General features: G+C 44.6%; 1 protein-coding gene across 4 annotated transcripts; it reads left to right on the top strand.

Annotated features, from left to right (window-relative positions):
• Window positions 1-161: 161 nt before the first annotated feature.
• On the top strand, window positions 162-18,541 carry tulp3 (TUB like protein 3). Of its 4 annotated transcripts, none has more exons than XM_084573210.1 (12): window positions 162-223; window positions 5,757-5,798; window positions 7,602-7,653; window positions 11,824-11,986; window positions 12,674-12,895; window positions 14,795-14,928; window positions 15,017-15,208; window positions 15,294-15,406; window positions 15,611-15,728; window positions 15,815-15,913; window positions 16,020-16,191; window positions 16,718-18,540. In XM_084573210.1, exons 1-12 carry the CDS (start codon window positions 204-206, stop codon window positions 16,849-16,851), a joined length of 1,461 nt encoding a protein of 486 aa, XP_084429336.1. In that variant the 5' UTR covers window positions 162-203; the 3' UTR covers window positions 16,852-18,540. The 4 variants fall into 4 exon arrangements, with proteins under 4 accessions (XP_084429336.1, XP_084429337.1, XP_084429335.1 ...); XM_084573211.1 differs by lacking the exon at window positions 162-223 and adding an exon at window positions 1,523-1,887; XM_084573209.1 differs by lacking the exon at window positions 162-223 and adding an exon at window positions 3,346-3,786 and having other exon boundaries at window positions 16,718-18,541.
• Window positions 18,542-18,562: the final 21 nt, after the last annotated feature.

The following is an 18,562-nucleotide window of genomic DNA, read 5'->3' as shown; positions in this document are numbered from 1 at the left end:
GGAAAACTACGAGCTTCTCTACATCCATGGCTCGCCCTCCATCTGGCTTTGGAATTTCCGCCAATCAGCTTCCACCTAAAATCAGGGCGGGCCAATAGGAATCCCCGTTCTTGGTGTGCTCGGTAACTAAGGACCTAGCAACGGAGTTCTCCGCGAAAAGTGCTCAACCTCACGAGGATCTTCCTTAGCAACCGCGGATAAACATGAGTTACTACAGCATAAGGTGAGTTTAAAACATAACGCCGCGTTCGTGCTTGTTCTGTTCGGTCAACCGCGGAACGAGAAGCTAAGCCGTGGGCGTGTTACGGTTTTTCCTTTGAACCGAAAAAAAAACTTAACTGTCGCCCTCAACTTTTATAAAGGCACCATTGCAGAAACAGCGGAGGCTTGGGCTGAGGCAGCTAGCGTTAGCTTCTAACGTTAATAAGCTAGCTATAACATTCCCCAGCTGACACAAATAACATGTCTTTCACAAAATACGTTTTTTCCTCCTTTTTTTTTTTTTTTTTTTTGCTTATACGTGTTAGTAATTGAGCAACAGGCTTGTCGAGTGAGCGAACAGTTGTGGCACGACAGCAGAAAAAACCGCTTCACATATTATTAAGCTGCACAATGGGAACAACGTCGAGAAGAGGAAAACATTCTTAATCGCAACTAGCTAACGTTTTAACAATATTTCGCTTTATTCGCTTATAAATGGATGTGTTTCGTTTTGTTCGTCGCGTCGAATACAGTAAAAAAAAAAAACGACGTACGTATGGTCCGAGTAGCCATAACAGGGTCTCTTTTTTTTACTTATTCAACGTCCAGGGAGCGTTTCCCTTACATACAAAACATTTATGTAAAATAACGAGCAGTTTCCTTACATTAACATGAAGATTAAGGATGCCTGGACTGAATAAGACACTTTTTGCTTAATTACAGGCCATTAAATATGCATTACAGATCCACAGGCTCTTTCTCTTGCTTTGGATAAAGAGAAGTGAGTGGCGTTGGGAAAGAAGTGTTTGCATATCATGCCTGAGCATGCCTGTCTGGAGTCTCTTGTCTTTTTGTGTTCAACACATGCACGCTTGTGTTCATCCTCTCTCCTCAGTTCAGTAAAGCTGTGTAACCAGAGAATTACTTAGTAAGCAGACCAGTTTGTAAATGCAAAACATTGGCACATTAATGCACCATGACTGCAGCTTCTTTTTACATGCAAATAGATATTGGGATATTGGGTTGGCTTCATGTGTGTTTGCGTGTGCGCGCTCAATCTCCTTTGATTTTGGAACAAGATTAAAATCAGAAGTAGCTCACACCCCTTCCTGTTGTGGTGACATTCAGATTTCATCAGTCTGAAGAAAAAGGCTGTCACCTAAAGATCACTTTTTTTTTTTTTTTTTTTTACAGTTTTTTGAACATATGTAAGTATGTGGCTCGCTGTATCCGGGAATATTCTTGTTAAATTGTATTGTGAGACAGAAAACGACTCGACATGGCTATGTTTTTTTGTTCTTTTCTCCCAGAAATGCCTTGTAACTGTGTCGGTTTAGTAATATGAACCTGAATCAGCACACCAGCTGGGATGCACCCTGCTCTGTAACCTCAACCAACCCGGACAGTTTGTCTTAAAGTTCACGGATGGCAGCTTCAGCATTTGTAATAATCAACTCCTAAATGGGGACTGTGTTTCTCTGCTTCTTGTAGCTTTTTATTCATCTCAACTGCACTAGTTATTAGTAGTGTACTGTTTGTTTGTTGATCTTTAATATTTATTCCCTTTCTCTTTAACTGGCGATGGGCTGAGTCACTCGGCAGTTTGAGGCAGTTACAAATCTCAAGGTCCGCTTGCAGAGATGACACATTTGTGGAGTGACAGTTTTCATAACAGCATCACGAGCGGTGAGTGTGGTTTTGGGAGTGGTGGACTGAAGAAGTCTTGTGGTCCCTTGTTGCACATTGCCAGGGTTAACGGGGAGGTCGACACATACAACCTGGTTTAAAGTGGATATCTGTACTTATAAGACATGTAGAAGTGTTAGCACGGAATCCACAGCTGAATGGCAATGATTGCTAGCAATTTTCAAGGGTATTGTTGCTGACAGTTTAATCTAGGCCTGACAAAGCTCTTGATACCAATCATGGTGGAGATGTGTTTTTTTTTACTTTGTACCGTAATCTGTAAGATCACTGTTGAGCTTCCTGGTTGCCATGGCAGTTAGCGTTCAACTCTTTTAAAAGAATGCTCATCAATAGTTTCCTGAATTTGTCAAATGTGTAGCCTATGGACCAGTGTTTAGCTGACCCTAAGAACTGTATACTGTGTCTTCTAAGGTCACTGTCATTACACATCGCCATAAATCAGTCAATTAAAAACATTCCCCACAAAGATGGCGGTTGACATCTGCAACTGCATGCATGGCTTGTGGTGAAGCTGTGGTTCACTGTTGTTGTCCAGTGAATTCCAAACACACATGTCCCTGCTGGCCAGCTTTAGTCCACTCTGTTTCTCATGCACTTAGAGACCGAGATAACATTTTCTGGTGTTTGTATTTCACGCACTTTCTCCTCGTTGAGTGCTTACAGCTCTGCATACATTTTTATGCAACGTTTTCACTTGCACGTCCACTCTGAATCTGGACGTTTCTACGATCAGTGCCAACGGACAGCAGCCTGCATTTCTTTTAAAGCTGCCTGGACAAAGCATCACTGTACGCGGGTCATAAGCCGAGTGCGTCGCTTGGGATTCCCAAGAGAAAATGTATTATTATCAACTCTTGCCGCTTATTTCCATGATTTGTTTTGAGCTCAGTAATTACCCCCTCAGGTGAATGATTCCCCTGCTTATCATCAGTTGACTTACATGCCATTTTACCGCTGTCTCTCGAGGCAAACAAACATACATAACATACTCCTCATTTCTTTGTGATTTTTTTTTTTTCTCCCCCCCCCTCCCGCTTGCAAATAGGCGTAGAAAAACGAATGCTAGACTCTGGTCTCCTAGCAACTAGACTGAGGTCCCCACACCGCATCTGTTTTTAGAAAGGGCAGTCTATAGGTTTAATTCCACTGAGTAACCTGAGTAGAATATCTCACTTATATAAGGACAGGCAGGGCATTATTTATTTTAGAAGAGATTGGCACCATTTAAAGCTCTATAAATTCCCGCGATTGCATATAAGTGAGATGGCAGGCAGTGTTTGCACCTGTGGTTTGATCTGTGGTTGCCCCAAATGAGTCAAAGGAAGTGAGTCTCTGAGAAAGTTGCTGAAAAGTTGTAAGACAGTGAAATCCGGAAACATAGGCAATAGAAACCTCTGTCTATCATATTTAAACAGGCTCAAATAGCTGTCTGGCATCTGCATTCACCGTGTCAGCTTGGCTTAAAACACTTTTAATAGTTAATACAACATTCAGACTTTCTTGCTTTCCGCTCCCATCCGATCTCTGCAAACACCTTGGCATTTAGGGCTATCACTTTCAGACCTGTCCCTCTGTGGATCCTCGTGCGTTGTCTGAAAAGTGAAGTCATGGTAACACAGCATAAGCCTCGCAACCTCGGGAGCTGTCACTCCCCAGGGTGGGAGACAGCCACTCTTACTCTGTGACATAATAGCAGAGATCTTGGAGCCGGCAGGGCTCAGTGTTCGGTAGGAGTGCACAGAAACTCTGACCGAGAGTGTGAATGTAGATTTTTGTGACACCGTAGGAGACCCGTGGACTAGGAATTCCTGCAGCTGCATCCATGGACACTGTAAAGACTGAGGGATCTCAGCCTGCGTACAGCCGCTGGTCATACAGGTAGCTGCACATACAGGCTCACATATGTGTGTTACGATGGTACGCATTTGTTAAGAATAAGCTGTCTTTTGTAGCTTTTGAAGTGGTTTGTTTGTTCGAGCAGAACACATGGCATTAAACACCGTTCTTCTGGTTCTATTGGCTTTGTAGAAACTGAGCGGCCTGTTTGAGCGCGACTGCGGCGTTTCTTCCAGTCAGTGCCCCGTCCTCCAGGCCGTCTGAATGACACGTTGACCCGCAGTCAAGATGTGCCGCTCGCTCATGTTTCCGCCTCCTTGTCGTTACTTATTCAGGTGACTGCGTGTGCTGTAACCAGAGTTGGTGATTTGCGTATGCGTCTATCCAACGTTTGGCATTTGGCTGCTTGATTGGAACACTCGCGTAACTGAGGATGTGCTTCGAATATTCCTCCCGTTTGATTACTGAAATAGCTGTTTAATGACATTTGCATAACTTAAATGGTAATTGTTTTGGGGTGTTGTGATCTAACTTAATAAGAGTTTGAATTATCATCGCTCATTGCATTTCGTGGGTTCGTAGTTTATCTACTGACATGTTTAATCTTGTTTGAATAAGTTTGGCAGAAACATAAAATCTAAAACATACTACTCAGGGTTTTACGGGTGGTTATGACGCTTTCTTTTTTGGCAAGCCACAGCTGACAGCGACTGCTTTGCAGAGTCACAGTGAGGTTGCTATGTTTGGCGTCACTGTACTTGTCGGAGGCCAAAATCTGTACTCCTCGACCGCATCCTGTAACCTGTACGACAGCTGCAAATAGTGCTCTGAAATAACGGGCAGGTGGGTCAGTTTAATTCTTGTTCAGTTGCAGGAAAGCTTCCTCAGTGTGGTCACCAGAGACTGCCTAGCTTCATGCTATCAGTTGTTTTTTTCATGTATTTTAGTAATATTTGGTAATATTCCCTCGATTTCCTTGTGCTGACCCACGGGAAACCAAGCATTTAATCTTATCAGCTCTTTTATTCCGCATCTAAGCTGGATGCTGAATTTCCTTTGGCAGAAATCAAGTTATGCTCATCCAACTTCCACATAACTTTTTGAAGCGTCACAGTGGAAAGCTTTTTAATTAAAATGAACAACAGACAAAATGGACGCCGATCGGATAATAGGATTCCTGCCGGTTCGTGTCATGCAATTTTTTAGTAGCTTTGATATTGCCGGCTGGAAACAAGTCCTGGGTCAACTTGTCCTCTTTTTTTTTTTTGTTTTTTTTACCCTGGACCATCACCTCATTACCGCTACACTGAAAACATATTCATAACACTCAAACCTCACCGCGACCTCTGACCAGATGTTGGCTGAGCGGATAGCTTTTCATGTGCGCTTCAGCTTTAATCACGCGGCGCCTGTCAGCATGTGAATCTTCGCAGCACGGCGCTAAAGGCCTCCAATTACAGCGAAGCTCAAGAACCGGCTGCAGGTTTTTAATCAATGCTGGTGGAGGTGTGCCGTTGACGGAGCCGGAATCTCCATGGTTACCTCGATCTGACACACAAGGAAGGGACAACAGTGGCGCGTCCTTGTCTTGTCACCCAAGCTGTGACGGACTAATGAAACATTGATCACTCACAGCTGTGAGGAGGCACCCCGCGACTGTGTTTGTGTGTGTGTGCATCATCTCCAGGAACATTTATGATGGAGGGCATTTTCTCAATCCCCAGCGGATTAGAGTATTTATTATAATACTCAGAAGGAGCTTGTCACCTGGTGTGCACCTGTCCTTTCCGTACATTATCGGCTTGTCGGGGTTTATTAGGCGACATCTAAAAGTGTAACCTGTGTCCGTACTCCAAAAACGAATCAGTAAATCCAATCCGGCTTAAGATGCAAAATCAGTCATATCCCCTGAGAGTTCTTGCTAGGTTTTGATCTTGTTGTTGAACCTGTCGCTTCACTGTTTTCTTTTCCACATGTGCGGTGCTTGCGGTCGTGCCTTCTTTGTCCTGAAGACCCTCCAGCTCTGCCAGCTTCTCCTCTAACTCGACAGGAAGGTACACAAGAATGCACAACCCCGAACACGAACGCACACACAAATCTGTTTTGTCACGAATATCGGAGGACTGAGGATAGATAGAGTTTTCTCGTGGAGCTCTAGAAGCAAACAGATTATTTTATTGACCAATCAGGTCAATAGATCAATAGATAATCCCCCTGTTGTTTTCCTTCTCACATAATGTGACCACATGTGGTATAATAAAGCTGATTGTAGAATAACAAAGATATAGAGGGCTACAGCGTTGCATACATGGTGTAAACACTATATTTGTATGTTTTTCCACTGCTATGACTCTTGCATTAGTAATGATTGATCTCTACAGGCTATAAACAATCTTTTTGTCAGGGTAAACTTGCTCTACTCTGTTGAAACAGCCATAAAAATGTTCTTTGACTACTCAGTCTAAACACAGTAGTCAAAGATTACCTCAAGGTTATGTTGCAATACCACCGAGGCTGAAAATACCAGAGAGAGCTCTGATGTTGTAATGTAGAGGGAGCTTCTTCGACCGCGCAAGTAACATTATTAAAGCACAGTCCGATGAGAAATCTTGATTTAGGTGGGAGAATTTGTGAATGTGACAGTCCACTGGTAAAATCCACTAAAGACTAACTCAGTGACTTAGTGTGAAATCCACCTGCAGATCTCCCACCCACCCCTCTCTGTCGTTTACCCACCTAAATGACAGTACGTGCAATTAAAAACCACCATTATCCACCACTCTCCACCCCTCATCTTTGTCACCGGCACCTGCTCTCAGGTGCAGTAATGGCCTCCCGGGGGGGGACCCATCTGCGTGCCAGTGTCAACAGCGGGGGGACATTTTAGAGAAGGATTCATTAGCGATGATATGACACACTGGTGCGAGGTGACTAATTCTTTGACGCGGGGCGGCCAGATCGTGACTCAAGCCTCATGCTGGCGGTTGGGTTTACAGATCGTTATGTCGACTGTAACCCCGCTAAAAGAGCCAAACAGCTTCATCCGAGCATTAAATCTTTTTTTCATTGGTCTTGAGGCGCTCGAGTGTGTCACCATACAAGCTGTGGACAGGATGTGGGACACGGGGACGAGCGAGACAGATTTCTAATGAGCTTACCTCGTGGAGAGACGGGCAGCGTGATATGAAGACTTTTCATCCAATACTCTTAAGTCCATCTCTATGGGAAACTCATTCCAGCCCGGCAGAACATGTAATATTAAACATGACAGAAAAAGATGGAAGATATGAGGAAAGGAGTCAGTGACCCACATGACTGATTCATGTGTTGCATTTTGACAGGGATATAGGAGCAGAGCTACTGTAAGTCTCTGATTCTTGACAGTAGAGACTCCTGCTGTTGCCCTTCTCTCTCTCTCTCTCTCTCTTTCTCGTCACTGTAGCTAAGCAACATGGGCCCAGTCCCTTCAGATAGGTGTCCAAGGTGAATGCCCAGAGGCCTGACACTGTAAGACAGTCTCTCAGCTGGGCATTGTCCTGTTTCTTTTTCTTTTTTCCCCTCGCCCATTCTGTAAATACCTTGCTTTTAAAAAGACATGTTGCACAAACAAGTTCAGAAGATCAGTGTATAGATTTACCAAATAAAAGGATAACAAGTCTCTTCATTGTGGATTTATTCTGCTTTTCTGACTAAACCTTGTAAATGCTTCTTTTGCATAAAAGACCGTAAAGGATAGAAAGTCTTAAATGCTTTCTGTTTATGCAGTGATGACCCCTACTGGTCAAATTCTGTGTCGATACTTGTGTGCTCTACAATCTTGCTTTACACTGTTTCTCCTTCTTTTCTTTTTCCTGCAGCGGCATTGAAGATGACAGTTCAAGTTTTATGCAGCAGAAGCTGGAAAAACAGGTGGGGACTAAATGTTTACAAATGCACCTTTCACATAGCTCATATCTGTTGTGCTTGGAGCCTTCTAACCCACACAGACATGCTGTAGGTTGTATTTGTAAGCCTGATGGTAAATTAAAGGGCCTGCCTTGGGTTCAGCTCAGTTGTCGCCCTACTGCTGGCAGGAGCGGCTTCACTATCACACAATGTGCATTTTAACGATTAATGTTTCCTTCTTTCACTTTTTTCCCGTTCTGCCGTGTTCCCCTTTATCCGCCCGTTACGCCGACATAGCCGTTCCTCTGTCACGCATTTGTCCGCTTTTTTATCCTTCTCCTCCCGAGTCTCTGCTGGTCCCTTTATCCCGAACCTTGCTGCTGAGCTGCGGTGTAGAGCTTTGATTTAAGCTGGAAGCTCTACCCTGCTATCTTACCACACATTAGACAGAAGGAAAACAGGAGGGACAGATTGGTGAGTTCAAAGAGAGAGGAGGATTTAGTGTGGGGCGCCTGACTGTGTGTTTGTGTGTGTGTGTGTGTGCCCCACGGTCCCACTGTGGATGACTTGTGCCGCACACTTTCAGCTGAGACCAAACAGCCTCTCTGGAGAGTCTTCTGCTTTTACATAACTCAGGAGGATAAACACAAATGCACTTATGCCTAGAAGGGATCAGATGCAGGTTATAACCACAAGATAAAAGATAAAAGGATCACCGTGACCGCGTCTGGATCTGCACCTCTCAGCCCCTCTCTCTCTCTCTCTCTCTCTCTCTCTCTTTCTCTTTTGCTTTCTCTCTTTATCTCTCCCGCTCCTGCTGGAGTGCTAATGAGCGCCGATTCCGTTAGCAACGGCGACTGTGCACACACACACACGAGCTCTCGCACTCTTGCAGCCCGCTTGGTATTTGGCTGAGTGATAGACCTTTTCTGTCAGAGGACCGCGTAGTGCAGAGGAGGCTGCTAGTTTATTGATTCTCTAACTGAGCTCCAGAGGAGGTACGAGGGGCAGGGAGACGGAGTCATGCCCGGCGGGAGTGCTGCTCCTCGGGGGAGGACGTATCTTCATCTGATCTCAAGAGAAACGGAATCTGAAAGTTTGTCGTAGAAACTTCGGCCCGACAGTCTTTCACAATGTCAATGGAACGGGTTTGTAACCTGTAATTTTTCTTTCTCTGATTTGATCTGTTTGTGGATTGTTTGTGTTACACAAGCTGTTGTTGAGACTGAAAGTTTTTCCAGTTCTGTCTGAAACCAAATCTGACCCAGTTATAACTTCTCTTCTTTGTATAGGTTGTATAGGCATGACCTCTTTTTCTCTTCATCATGTGCAGCCCATTATTATCGTCATCATTATGTATTAAAACCAGCGTCTCTCTGGCGCAGGAAGGGTTGTGAAAGCCCCTATTATGTGTCACATCCTGATGTGAAAATATCTTCACAGGAGAATGGAGTAGTAGAATGTCCGGGCTTAAAATAGTCCCATGGAAGATGAAACAATCCTCTCAGACTTCAGTGCATTTAGTGAGAAGTTGAGTGAGACAGACAGTTTTCATTTAAAAAAATAAATAAAAAAGTTTCAGAGGATTAGGATCTTGATATCAGTTAAAGCAGAATTACACCATTTCTGGCATCACTTCCACATCCATTTATCACACTAACGGTGTTCATTATGATAATCCTGCTTTATGTTTTATTCATCTGTCGCCTTTATTTATAGCCGTGAAGCGAGCATGCCGTCCTGGTCCTATTTCCTCGCTTATCCCTTATCGTTAATCTTTCCCATTTGTTGCCTTGTGGCGCTGGTGATGATTGGTGAAAACAATCCCATTAATCCACTTTCACAACAATGGTGGCAGATGTTTCTGTAGAAACCGGTGGAACAGATTCCCTAGAATTTTCTCAGTGCTCACACAAGGGCCTATGAGTTATGAAAGCTTTTTTTTTTTTTTTTTTTTGGTCTGGCAAATATGAGACAAGGCGTCCAGCTCACTTCCAGCTCACTAAACAGCCTCAGTGAACGGAACTTGTTGTGCATTTTGTGCGCCAATTAGTGTGCTTGCATAATACATCCTCTGACTACACCGGGGTTTTTTTGGGAGGGGGCGGTGGGGTTGTATACAGTATGACCGTGGTGGATTGTCTCCCCTCATTTAACTTGAAGCACAAACCACTGTGCACTAATCCATACTTCCATAGTAAAGCACAAAACCAGCAGATATACTGTATATATTTTTAAAAAAGCCTCAAGACCCTGGATTTTAAGAGGCATATAACTTTACCTTACGTTGTGTTTATGCTAGCCATTCTTCAATACAGCACTATACTCTCTCAGCACCCATTATTCTGGCTATTCACTGCACTCAGATATATATAGGCCTCTGTGTGATTGTTGGATTTTATTCTATCTATACGTTTTCCTCTTTGCTTTGGCTTCAATCTGTCGGTGAGTCATCCAGCATTCATATCTCCTCTACTGTACAATATATTTCATTTCCACATGCAAAGTGGGCGTATATTCCTATACTTATCATTTTTTTTCGATCGTTGTCATTCCTATTAAGCGAACTATCCATACTTTGAGTCTCTTATTCTGTTATGCAATGGAGCAAAATCTGTCCCGGTGCCAGAGGCAGTCCAGGAATGAGATTGTGGAAGGTTCCGAGTCTCCTCCCTCCAGTGGAGGAGGTCAGCTCGCAGATTGTGACTGCTTGTTTCGGGCCGTTTAAAACAGAACCAAATATTGGACCCGTTCTTCATGAGTCACCTATCTTCTGAACAATAACACAGCAGGCATTTTTCAGACAGATAAACCGGGAGAAACATTAACTTTGTTTGAAAGCTGCAGCGGCGCACACTTGCGCAACATCTGGATACACGGATATCTCTCATCCAAAAAGGCTAGGTTTGGAAAGGTTGCAAAACCAGAAAGTATTCATATGCATTCCAAATGATACAGTAAATTTGCCGTTAATATCATCTAGTGTCACATCTCATCGATCCGAGTGAGCTGATGGGTGTTGTTTTCATAATGACCTTCTAGCTACCCAGTTCCAGTGCAAAAAAAGTTTGAAAAATTAGTTGAATTACTGCAATTTACACAAGTAATAAGAGATAAAATGAGTTGGTGGTTAAAGTCAGAGTGGAGTCTCAGATGAAGGTAGTAGATAGGGACGGGAGTATATCAGCCAACTGTGTTCCAAAGATAGATTTCTCCACAGCTTTCATACATCATCCCTTTTTTTTTTTACAAAGTTTACCTGAAGTGAACCACCGTCGGCTCAGTACAGCTAAAACCAAGGACATGGTAGTGGATTGGTAGTGGCCTGTAACCATCAATGGGGAGTGTGTAGAGGTGGTTCAGACCTATAAGTACCTCGGTCTACATCTGGATCACAAACTGGACTGGTTGGCTAACATAGACTCAGACATAGTCTACAAAAAAGGTCAGAGCCGTCTCTATTTCCTCAGGAGGCTATGGTCATTTAATATCTGCCAGAAGCTGCTGGACATCTTCTACCAGACTATCGTTACCAGTGTCCTCTTCTACGCTGTGGTGTGCTGGGGAGGCAGTACTAAGAAGAAGAAGGACACCTCACGGCTGGACAAGCTGATACAGAAGGTGTCAGGAGTCCCAGACATCAGTGGTAGATGCAAGGGCCTTAAACAAACTCTGGTCCATCATGAACAATGTCCACCACCCTCTACCTGACACCATAGTCAGGCAGAGAAGCTCGTTCAGTGACAGGCCGCTGTCTTTGTCCTGCGCCACGGACAGGTTGAGAAGGTCGTTTGTCACTCAGGCCAACACCTCCCTGTCAGGAACCAACTGGACTGTGGTCGCTCCAGCTGCCAATACAGTATATTTTTTACACAGCATTACATATTCATATTATTATATAACTTTATATCTGTTTCTATTCGATGAAGCTACTGGACACTGAATTTCCCACGAGATAACTAAAGTATCCCATCTAATCTAATCTAATCTATTGTTCTGGCCACTCAGAGGCACAGGTTGTTACTCATCGCGCATTTTAATGTCAGCGCTATTTCCAGCTGGGCTGAGTCTTCTCAACTCCTCTACACAAGATGCCCATTACGTATGCACCAACCCATTCGCTTAAGGTCGTTCATATTTCTACCCAGAATTAAACTTCACCCCCTGCCCCTGTCCTCTTGTCTCCGTCCACAGCGGGCGCTGCTGGAGCAGAAGCAACGGCGGAAGCGCCAGGAACCTCTCATGGTTCAACCCAACACAGAGACCCGGCCCCGGCGCTCCAGGACGCGGCGCGGGGAGGAGCAGGCCCCGCTGGTGGAGTCGCAGCTCAACGTCACTAACGACGTCATCATGGACGGTGAGGAGGACACCTGTATGCCGCAGCACTGTTTGCAAGGACTGCTTTCTACACGTTCAATGTTTGTTACACTTTATACTCTTACAAACTTTTCTTGTAAGAGTAGGAGGATCACGGAGGCAGCATGGCTGAACTACTGAGCCAGTCTACGGGGTTCAAGCAACAATATACTGTTGTTGTTGCTCTGCTGCCTCGAGCTGGCAACATAATGTTCACTGCCGCACAGTGGGATGCATAAAATATATTATAGATAAGGCAGTAAAAGGTAGTGCCGTACATCACACTAAAACAAGCGGGTGTTCTTCTTTCACCGCAGTATATTTTTACACCGAAGTGTCTCTTTGTGGTTGTCTTACGCTTTTACAACTTGGCTCGAGGGCCAGAACATAAAGTGGAGACACAAAGTTGGAGAAATAAGGGCTTACTTCACTAAAAAGGAAAAACAATAAGGCGACAGGTGGGACACAGTGAGGCTCTGCAGCTGAAGAGTGGTCGTCCTAGGCCTCTTCACCAAGGCCCTTTATTCAGTCTTCTCAGGTGTGGGTAATTAAGGTAATTAGCAGAGATGCAGAGGGGCGTAACAATAATAAAATGAAGGTTATTGTTATGATACTAGCAAAGAAGCTATGCACAGTAGCGCACAGAGTTAGAAATGTTCAACAACTGACTTGTTTTGCTCTGCTGCAGGTATTGATGGCCCAGCAGCTTTCCTGGGCTCGGAAGCCCCCGATCTGGGCATGAGAATCCAAATCCTGTCGGTGAGCCAGACCCAGCCCCAGCCCCAGACCCAGTCCCCCCAGTCTCAGCTGCAGCCTCAGTCCCCTGCTGCCGAAGAGCCCGAGAGAGACGGAGACACCGAGACGCTGCTAGAGCCCAAGACAGATATCCACGAACTGCTGCAGAAACAAGGTGACTTCTGTTGTATATTAAGTGAAACGATTTCTGTAGCAAATACATTTTAATTTCTTGAAAACTTCCCTTATGCTGCTCAGTGTCAGCATATATTACAGTCCCAGGTTTTTACAGGCAACAATTACCAGTTCAATTAGCAGTTCTTCAGATAAAGATAACAAGCGTTGAGATAAACTGTCACCCCGATGAGTGGATTTAGTATTACTTTGCTAATGAAACGACTGTCCCCGACGACACCCCTCCCACACACACACACACACCCCAGGTCAGCAGCTACCGTCAAGACTCTTTGACGTCTCTGAAATCCAAAGCACTCTGCCGCTGCATACGGAGCGAGTGGTGTGATTGATGGTGGCGCAGTGAGAAATGGGTCATTTAATAATAGGCCAGGGCATTGTTCAGACTGCAGCGCTCATCTGTGGCATCATTAGAACTACAGCCACCCACACTCACCAGCCAGCTGGCCGCCGAAGATGTTTTAAAGCCCAGAATGGACTTGTTTACTTTTAAGAGTTCCTCCGTCTGAAATAAAATGCTGACTTTTTAATAAAGGAAGCCAAATACGTTCTGTTGTTTTAATTAAATCTAGATGGCCTGAGTCTGACGCGAGGCCCTTCTCAATAATGCAAAGCCTCATTATTAACGTCGGCCCCGTTTAACATAGGAACATGTCCTCAGGAGTTCAAGCAGGTATTTTTGTCTCCACCGTCCTTGCGTATTACCCCAGCGCCTCGGAAACAAAAGAAACAACCTTTTGAGATGCATTCTTTAAAAAATCTGGGGTTTTAGCTGATTGAAATTTTTGTCTTTTTTGACATTTCCAGATGGCTGATCTCATAAGCCGCTGCTTCACACACAACTTTTGCGAGATGTTTTAATTGGCGCCCCGGAGTTCGCTGTTAGAGGGTAGCAGCGTGCATTTCATGACGGATGTGGTTTCTGTCTGGTACAGCTGCACATCCAGGATTCATCTCTCGTCAATACCCTGCTGAAGATCTTTTGTCTGGCTGTGTTGTCTGTCACATTAGGGCACACGTAGGCCAAAGCTTTCTCTACTCCTTTCAATCTAAAAACCTACCCTGGATACATTAGCGATCAGTACAAATTAAAAAGAAATCTTGTGAATTACGTAACTCACCCTCCTTCCCGAGATGTGTCCTACTGTTGCCTCCTGACGGCAGATTAAAATGTGCTCTGGCCGCGTCAGTCCAATTATAGATGACAAGACAGACGTCTCAGGCAGCCCAGACTGGCTGCGGTCTGTCTCTGCACACTTTACTTTAGCGTTACGCACGGGCCAGTGCTCAGATGCCGGCCGTTTAGGGACATCAGCTTCATCTCCTGATGTTAACATCACTCTTTTAGAGACTGACTTAGAAATCTGTAGGGCGGGGAGTTGAGGTTATCAGCCAGATGTGACCTTTAGTAGAGTGAGTGTTAAGCAACGCTGAATGCATCACGGTGTTGTTTCTTTCATAGAGGACATTCTGGAGGAAGCTTTGCCTCTTTTCGTTAAAGAGCTGAAACCCGTCTCCCTCGTGTAATCGAGAAAAAAAAGGAAAAGACATTCCCTTCTGAATATTTCAGAGAAACATAAAAGGGAGTTATTTTAACTGTATAATACTCTTTCACATGCATTGCGTCATTTTTTGAGAAATTTGTTGTCACATATCAAAGGCTATAGAAGAAAAAAAATAGTTTAATCCACCTTCGGGACAGTTTTGAAATCAAAGAAACCCCTGGGAGGAAAATAAGAAGACTTTGAGATTCTTCTGTCGTGGAGTGGCGCCTCTGGAATTCTTCTTCCTCTTATGGGAACGAGCCTCCCAGCGGGAGACAGTAAAAAGGGCAAACACGTATCATTAATCCTCTCTAACACCTTCTGCCTCTCGCCAGGTTTGTGCGGAAGCATGAACTTCGACGAGTCCAGCGAGCACGAGGAAGACGCGGAGGACGAACGGACGCGCTCCCTCTCCCCTCACGCGGACGCCAACAGGCCTTCCTCGGCCGCCAGCGGCAAGGACGTTCCGGTGAGCGCGCGGCTCAGTAAATCCACTCAGAACCTCTGCGTCGATCGTAACCATAAACGAGTCTGAAAGCTGTTTTCGTTCTGCGCAGGAGGCGGTGACCCCCGGATCGCCGTCGGCCGACAGCTTAATAGCGGACGTGGCTAATCTAGAAGAGTTCGTCTTGCGCCCAGCTCCTCGCGGCGTTACTGTTAAATGTCGAATCACAAGGGACAAGAAGGGCATGGATCGAGGCCTCTACCCCACCTACTTCATGCACATGGAGAAAGAGGACGGCAAGAAGGTGAGAGAGACATAGACCAGGGGACTAAAATCTATGGATAGGACACATTTAATACATATGTCTGATGTAATATTTCTCTTTTCAGATGTTTTTGCTGGCTGGGAGGAAGAGAAAGAAGAGCAAAACGTCCAACTACCTTATCTCAGTGGACGCCACTGACTTGTCACGAGAGGGAGAGAGCTTCATAGGTAAACTGAGGTAAAACAACACCCCTTAGATCGACAGCGTCCGTGTCCATTGAGGGCCACGTGTTGATAGAACACCTGGATTTACATCTAAAAGGTTAAACCGACACCGATCTGAATCCTCTTCTCCACATGTCTGTGTGGAACAAAACTACTAACAGCAGCTGAGCGGCGTGAGGCGGCGTAAACATTTAATCACCAGCGTGTCTCCTATCAGGTCCAACCTCATGGGCACCAAGTTCACGGTGTACGACAACGGCACCAATCCCTGCAAAAACCCCGGGGCCCTGCTGGAAGACAGCAACACGCGACAGGAGCTGGCTGCCATCTGCTACGTGAGTTCCCGTTTGTGTTTATCCGTCCCCGGCTCATTCATCACGTTAAGCTAACTTGTCACGCCGCCTGTCCCCTTTTTTGGCAGGAAACCAACGTGCTGGGATTCAAAGGGCCACGCAAGATGACCGTAATCATCCCGGGCATGAACATGAGCTTTGAGAGAGTCCCAGCAAGGCCCCAAAATGTGAGTCTGGCAAGAAGAAGTCCATGTGCTTGACGTGTCGTTTGATTCACTTTAAATAATCACCTGAATCATCTTAAACCTGAACGTGGTTATGTTTGACTGGCAGGAGCAGGAGAGCCTCCTGAGCAGGTGGCAGAATCACACGCTGGAAAACCTGATTGAGCTGCACAACAAGGCCCCCGTGTGGAACGACGACACCCAGTCCTACGTGCTGAACTTCCACGGCCGCGTGACTCAGGCTTCGGTGAAAAACTTTCAGATAGTTCACGACAACGACCGTAAGTAGCTCTCTCTCTAACTGTCCCTCAGCTCCACATTGAGCTGGAGATACACCAATCAGCCACAACATTAAAACCACTGTCAGGAGAAGTAAATAACCTTGACCAACTTGTGACAGTTCAATATTCTGCTGGGAAACTTTTGGACCTGGCATTCATTGGTGTGGATGTTACTTAGACATGTAGCACCCACCTAGACCAGACCAGGCACCCCCACCCCATAGCAATGGATGCAACCTGACACAGGAACACACACAAAAACGCTTTAGGAACAGCTCAAAAAAACATGAAGAACAGCGCAAGGTGTTGACCTGGCCTCCAAATTCACTAGATCCCAAACTGATCAAGTATCTGTTGGATGATCCACAGAGGTCCCTCCTCTCAAAGGCCCCCCCTCTAACAACATCCTGTTACCAGACACCACAGGACACCCTCAGAAGGCCCATGTCCATTCTCTGAAGGTGGTCATAATGTTATGCCTGATCAGTTATGTACCTACTGTTGACCGACAGTCTGTTTCTTCCAGCTGACTACATCGTCATGCAGTTCGGCAGAGTCGCCGAAGACGTCTTCACTCTGGACTACAACTACCCCATGTGCGCTCTGCAGGCCTTCGCCATCGGCCTGTCGAGCTTCGACAGCAAACTGGCTTGTGAATAAACGCCGGGTTCAGCTTTCACGCGGCCTCTCCTGACCTCTCCTGTCAGACCTTCTACTACTCGGACCGCTCGGAAGCCGACGGCGAAGTCTCTTAAAACGATCAGGAATCAGTCGAGTCTGATGAAAAGAAACATCGCTGTGGTTCAGAGGTGTTGGTGCTCCGTTGGCACACCCAACAAAATCTCTTGTTTTCTCCGTGGCTGTATTTTATTTTGATTTTTTTTCCTCTTCGATGTGCACCTGTACAGACCAAAAGGGAAAAGCAAAAAGCTCCCGATCTGCAGTGGAGACAGGCGCTCCCGTTGGAGACCAAGTGCAAAGAGAACGGAGGCGGTGTTCACGACCCCGTCTGAAGATTTGTTGCCTTTGAATTTAATTTCACTCAGTGTTTGTGGTCACGTTAGCAGTTAAAGTCGGCTGTCACTCCTCAGAGCATGAACCATGCATTACTTAACATGGCCTTTGCTCTGGCGCCACCTGCAGGCCAAACTATAGATTTCTATGTTTCTTGTTTCTTTTCTTGTGACTTTATATTTTATTTTTACCTCGTTTACATCTTTAAACACAGACAGAAAGTTTTAACCTGCCACCTGCTTATGACTAATTTGGACATAACTCCTTCATTATCATTTTTATCCTTGTGTGGAAGCTGTATTATTCAGAGCAGGCCCGTCTTACGGTTTTTGTGTTGCTGTTTAGTTGTTTTTTTTTGTGAATAAGTATAATTTGCATCTCGTGGCTGTGATATTTTTTGTCTTAGCAAGTTGGATCATCGCTAAAAGGATAAATGCAGAATTGCACATTTAAAGAGAAAGGAAAAAACATACTGTATATAAAATAGGACATCATGCCTTCTTGTTTGAGAACTTTATCGATCTTTGAACACCTTAAAATATTAATGTTTGTCTTTATGAAAAAAATCTGTTGTATCTATATAAAAAAAAAAGAGCATGGGCTGGAGCCAGTTTTTTTTACGTTGTCTTAAGGAATTTTAACTGTTACCCTTCACCTCCATTTATTTTAAATAGAAGGGAAACATGGAAATCACTAAAAGGGATACTGTTCTCTTTATATGCTGTTATGTCATCATTAAATAAACATTTTCTTTGCTTTTGTTTTAAGTGACTCGGACTAAAACGTTTTAACACGCAAAAAAATGGTTTGTTTAAAGATATTATTAACGTTACAAAGGTTTGCTAGCTAAAATTCCACTTGTATTTTTTTGTTATGATGTGCAATTAACTTTTAAAGACTGAATTAAACTATTAATTAAACTATTTTTCAAACACACCACGCGTGCTTTTGCTACGAGAGACTTCCATTTCAGACGGTTTGAGAAACGTGGCCGTGGTTTCAGAAGAGAAGAACATCACACACACACACACACTTCTTCGTCATGCTGAGAAATGAATGTATTCAGTTTTATTTTCGTGAACGTGACAGATTTGATTCCGAACATCTGTGAGAGAGAGAAAAACAGAAAAGAAGTACTTATTTCCGTCAATGTAAAGTTTTGAAATAACCAAAATAAAAGACATTTTGAAAACTTAAAGGCTTCATTCAACTCTTTTAACCTTCTGCTGTTGAACTTTTTTACTGTAAGACAGCGGTGACGGTATTTGATTTGAACATTTCTGGTCTTCTCACAGTCGGACATCTTGAACTGAACAATTAACAGCTAATTCACCAACCTGCCGTCGACCTGACCTCT

This window comes from Chelon labrosus, assembly GCF_963514085.1.
Source record: "Chelon labrosus genome assembly, chromosome: 23".
Taxonomy (NCBI): domain Eukaryota; kingdom Metazoa; phylum Chordata; class Actinopteri; order Mugiliformes; family Mugilidae; genus Chelon; species Chelon labrosus.
Note: the sequence above shows the minus strand (reverse complement) of the source record. Positions and strands in the feature narration are given on the sequence as shown.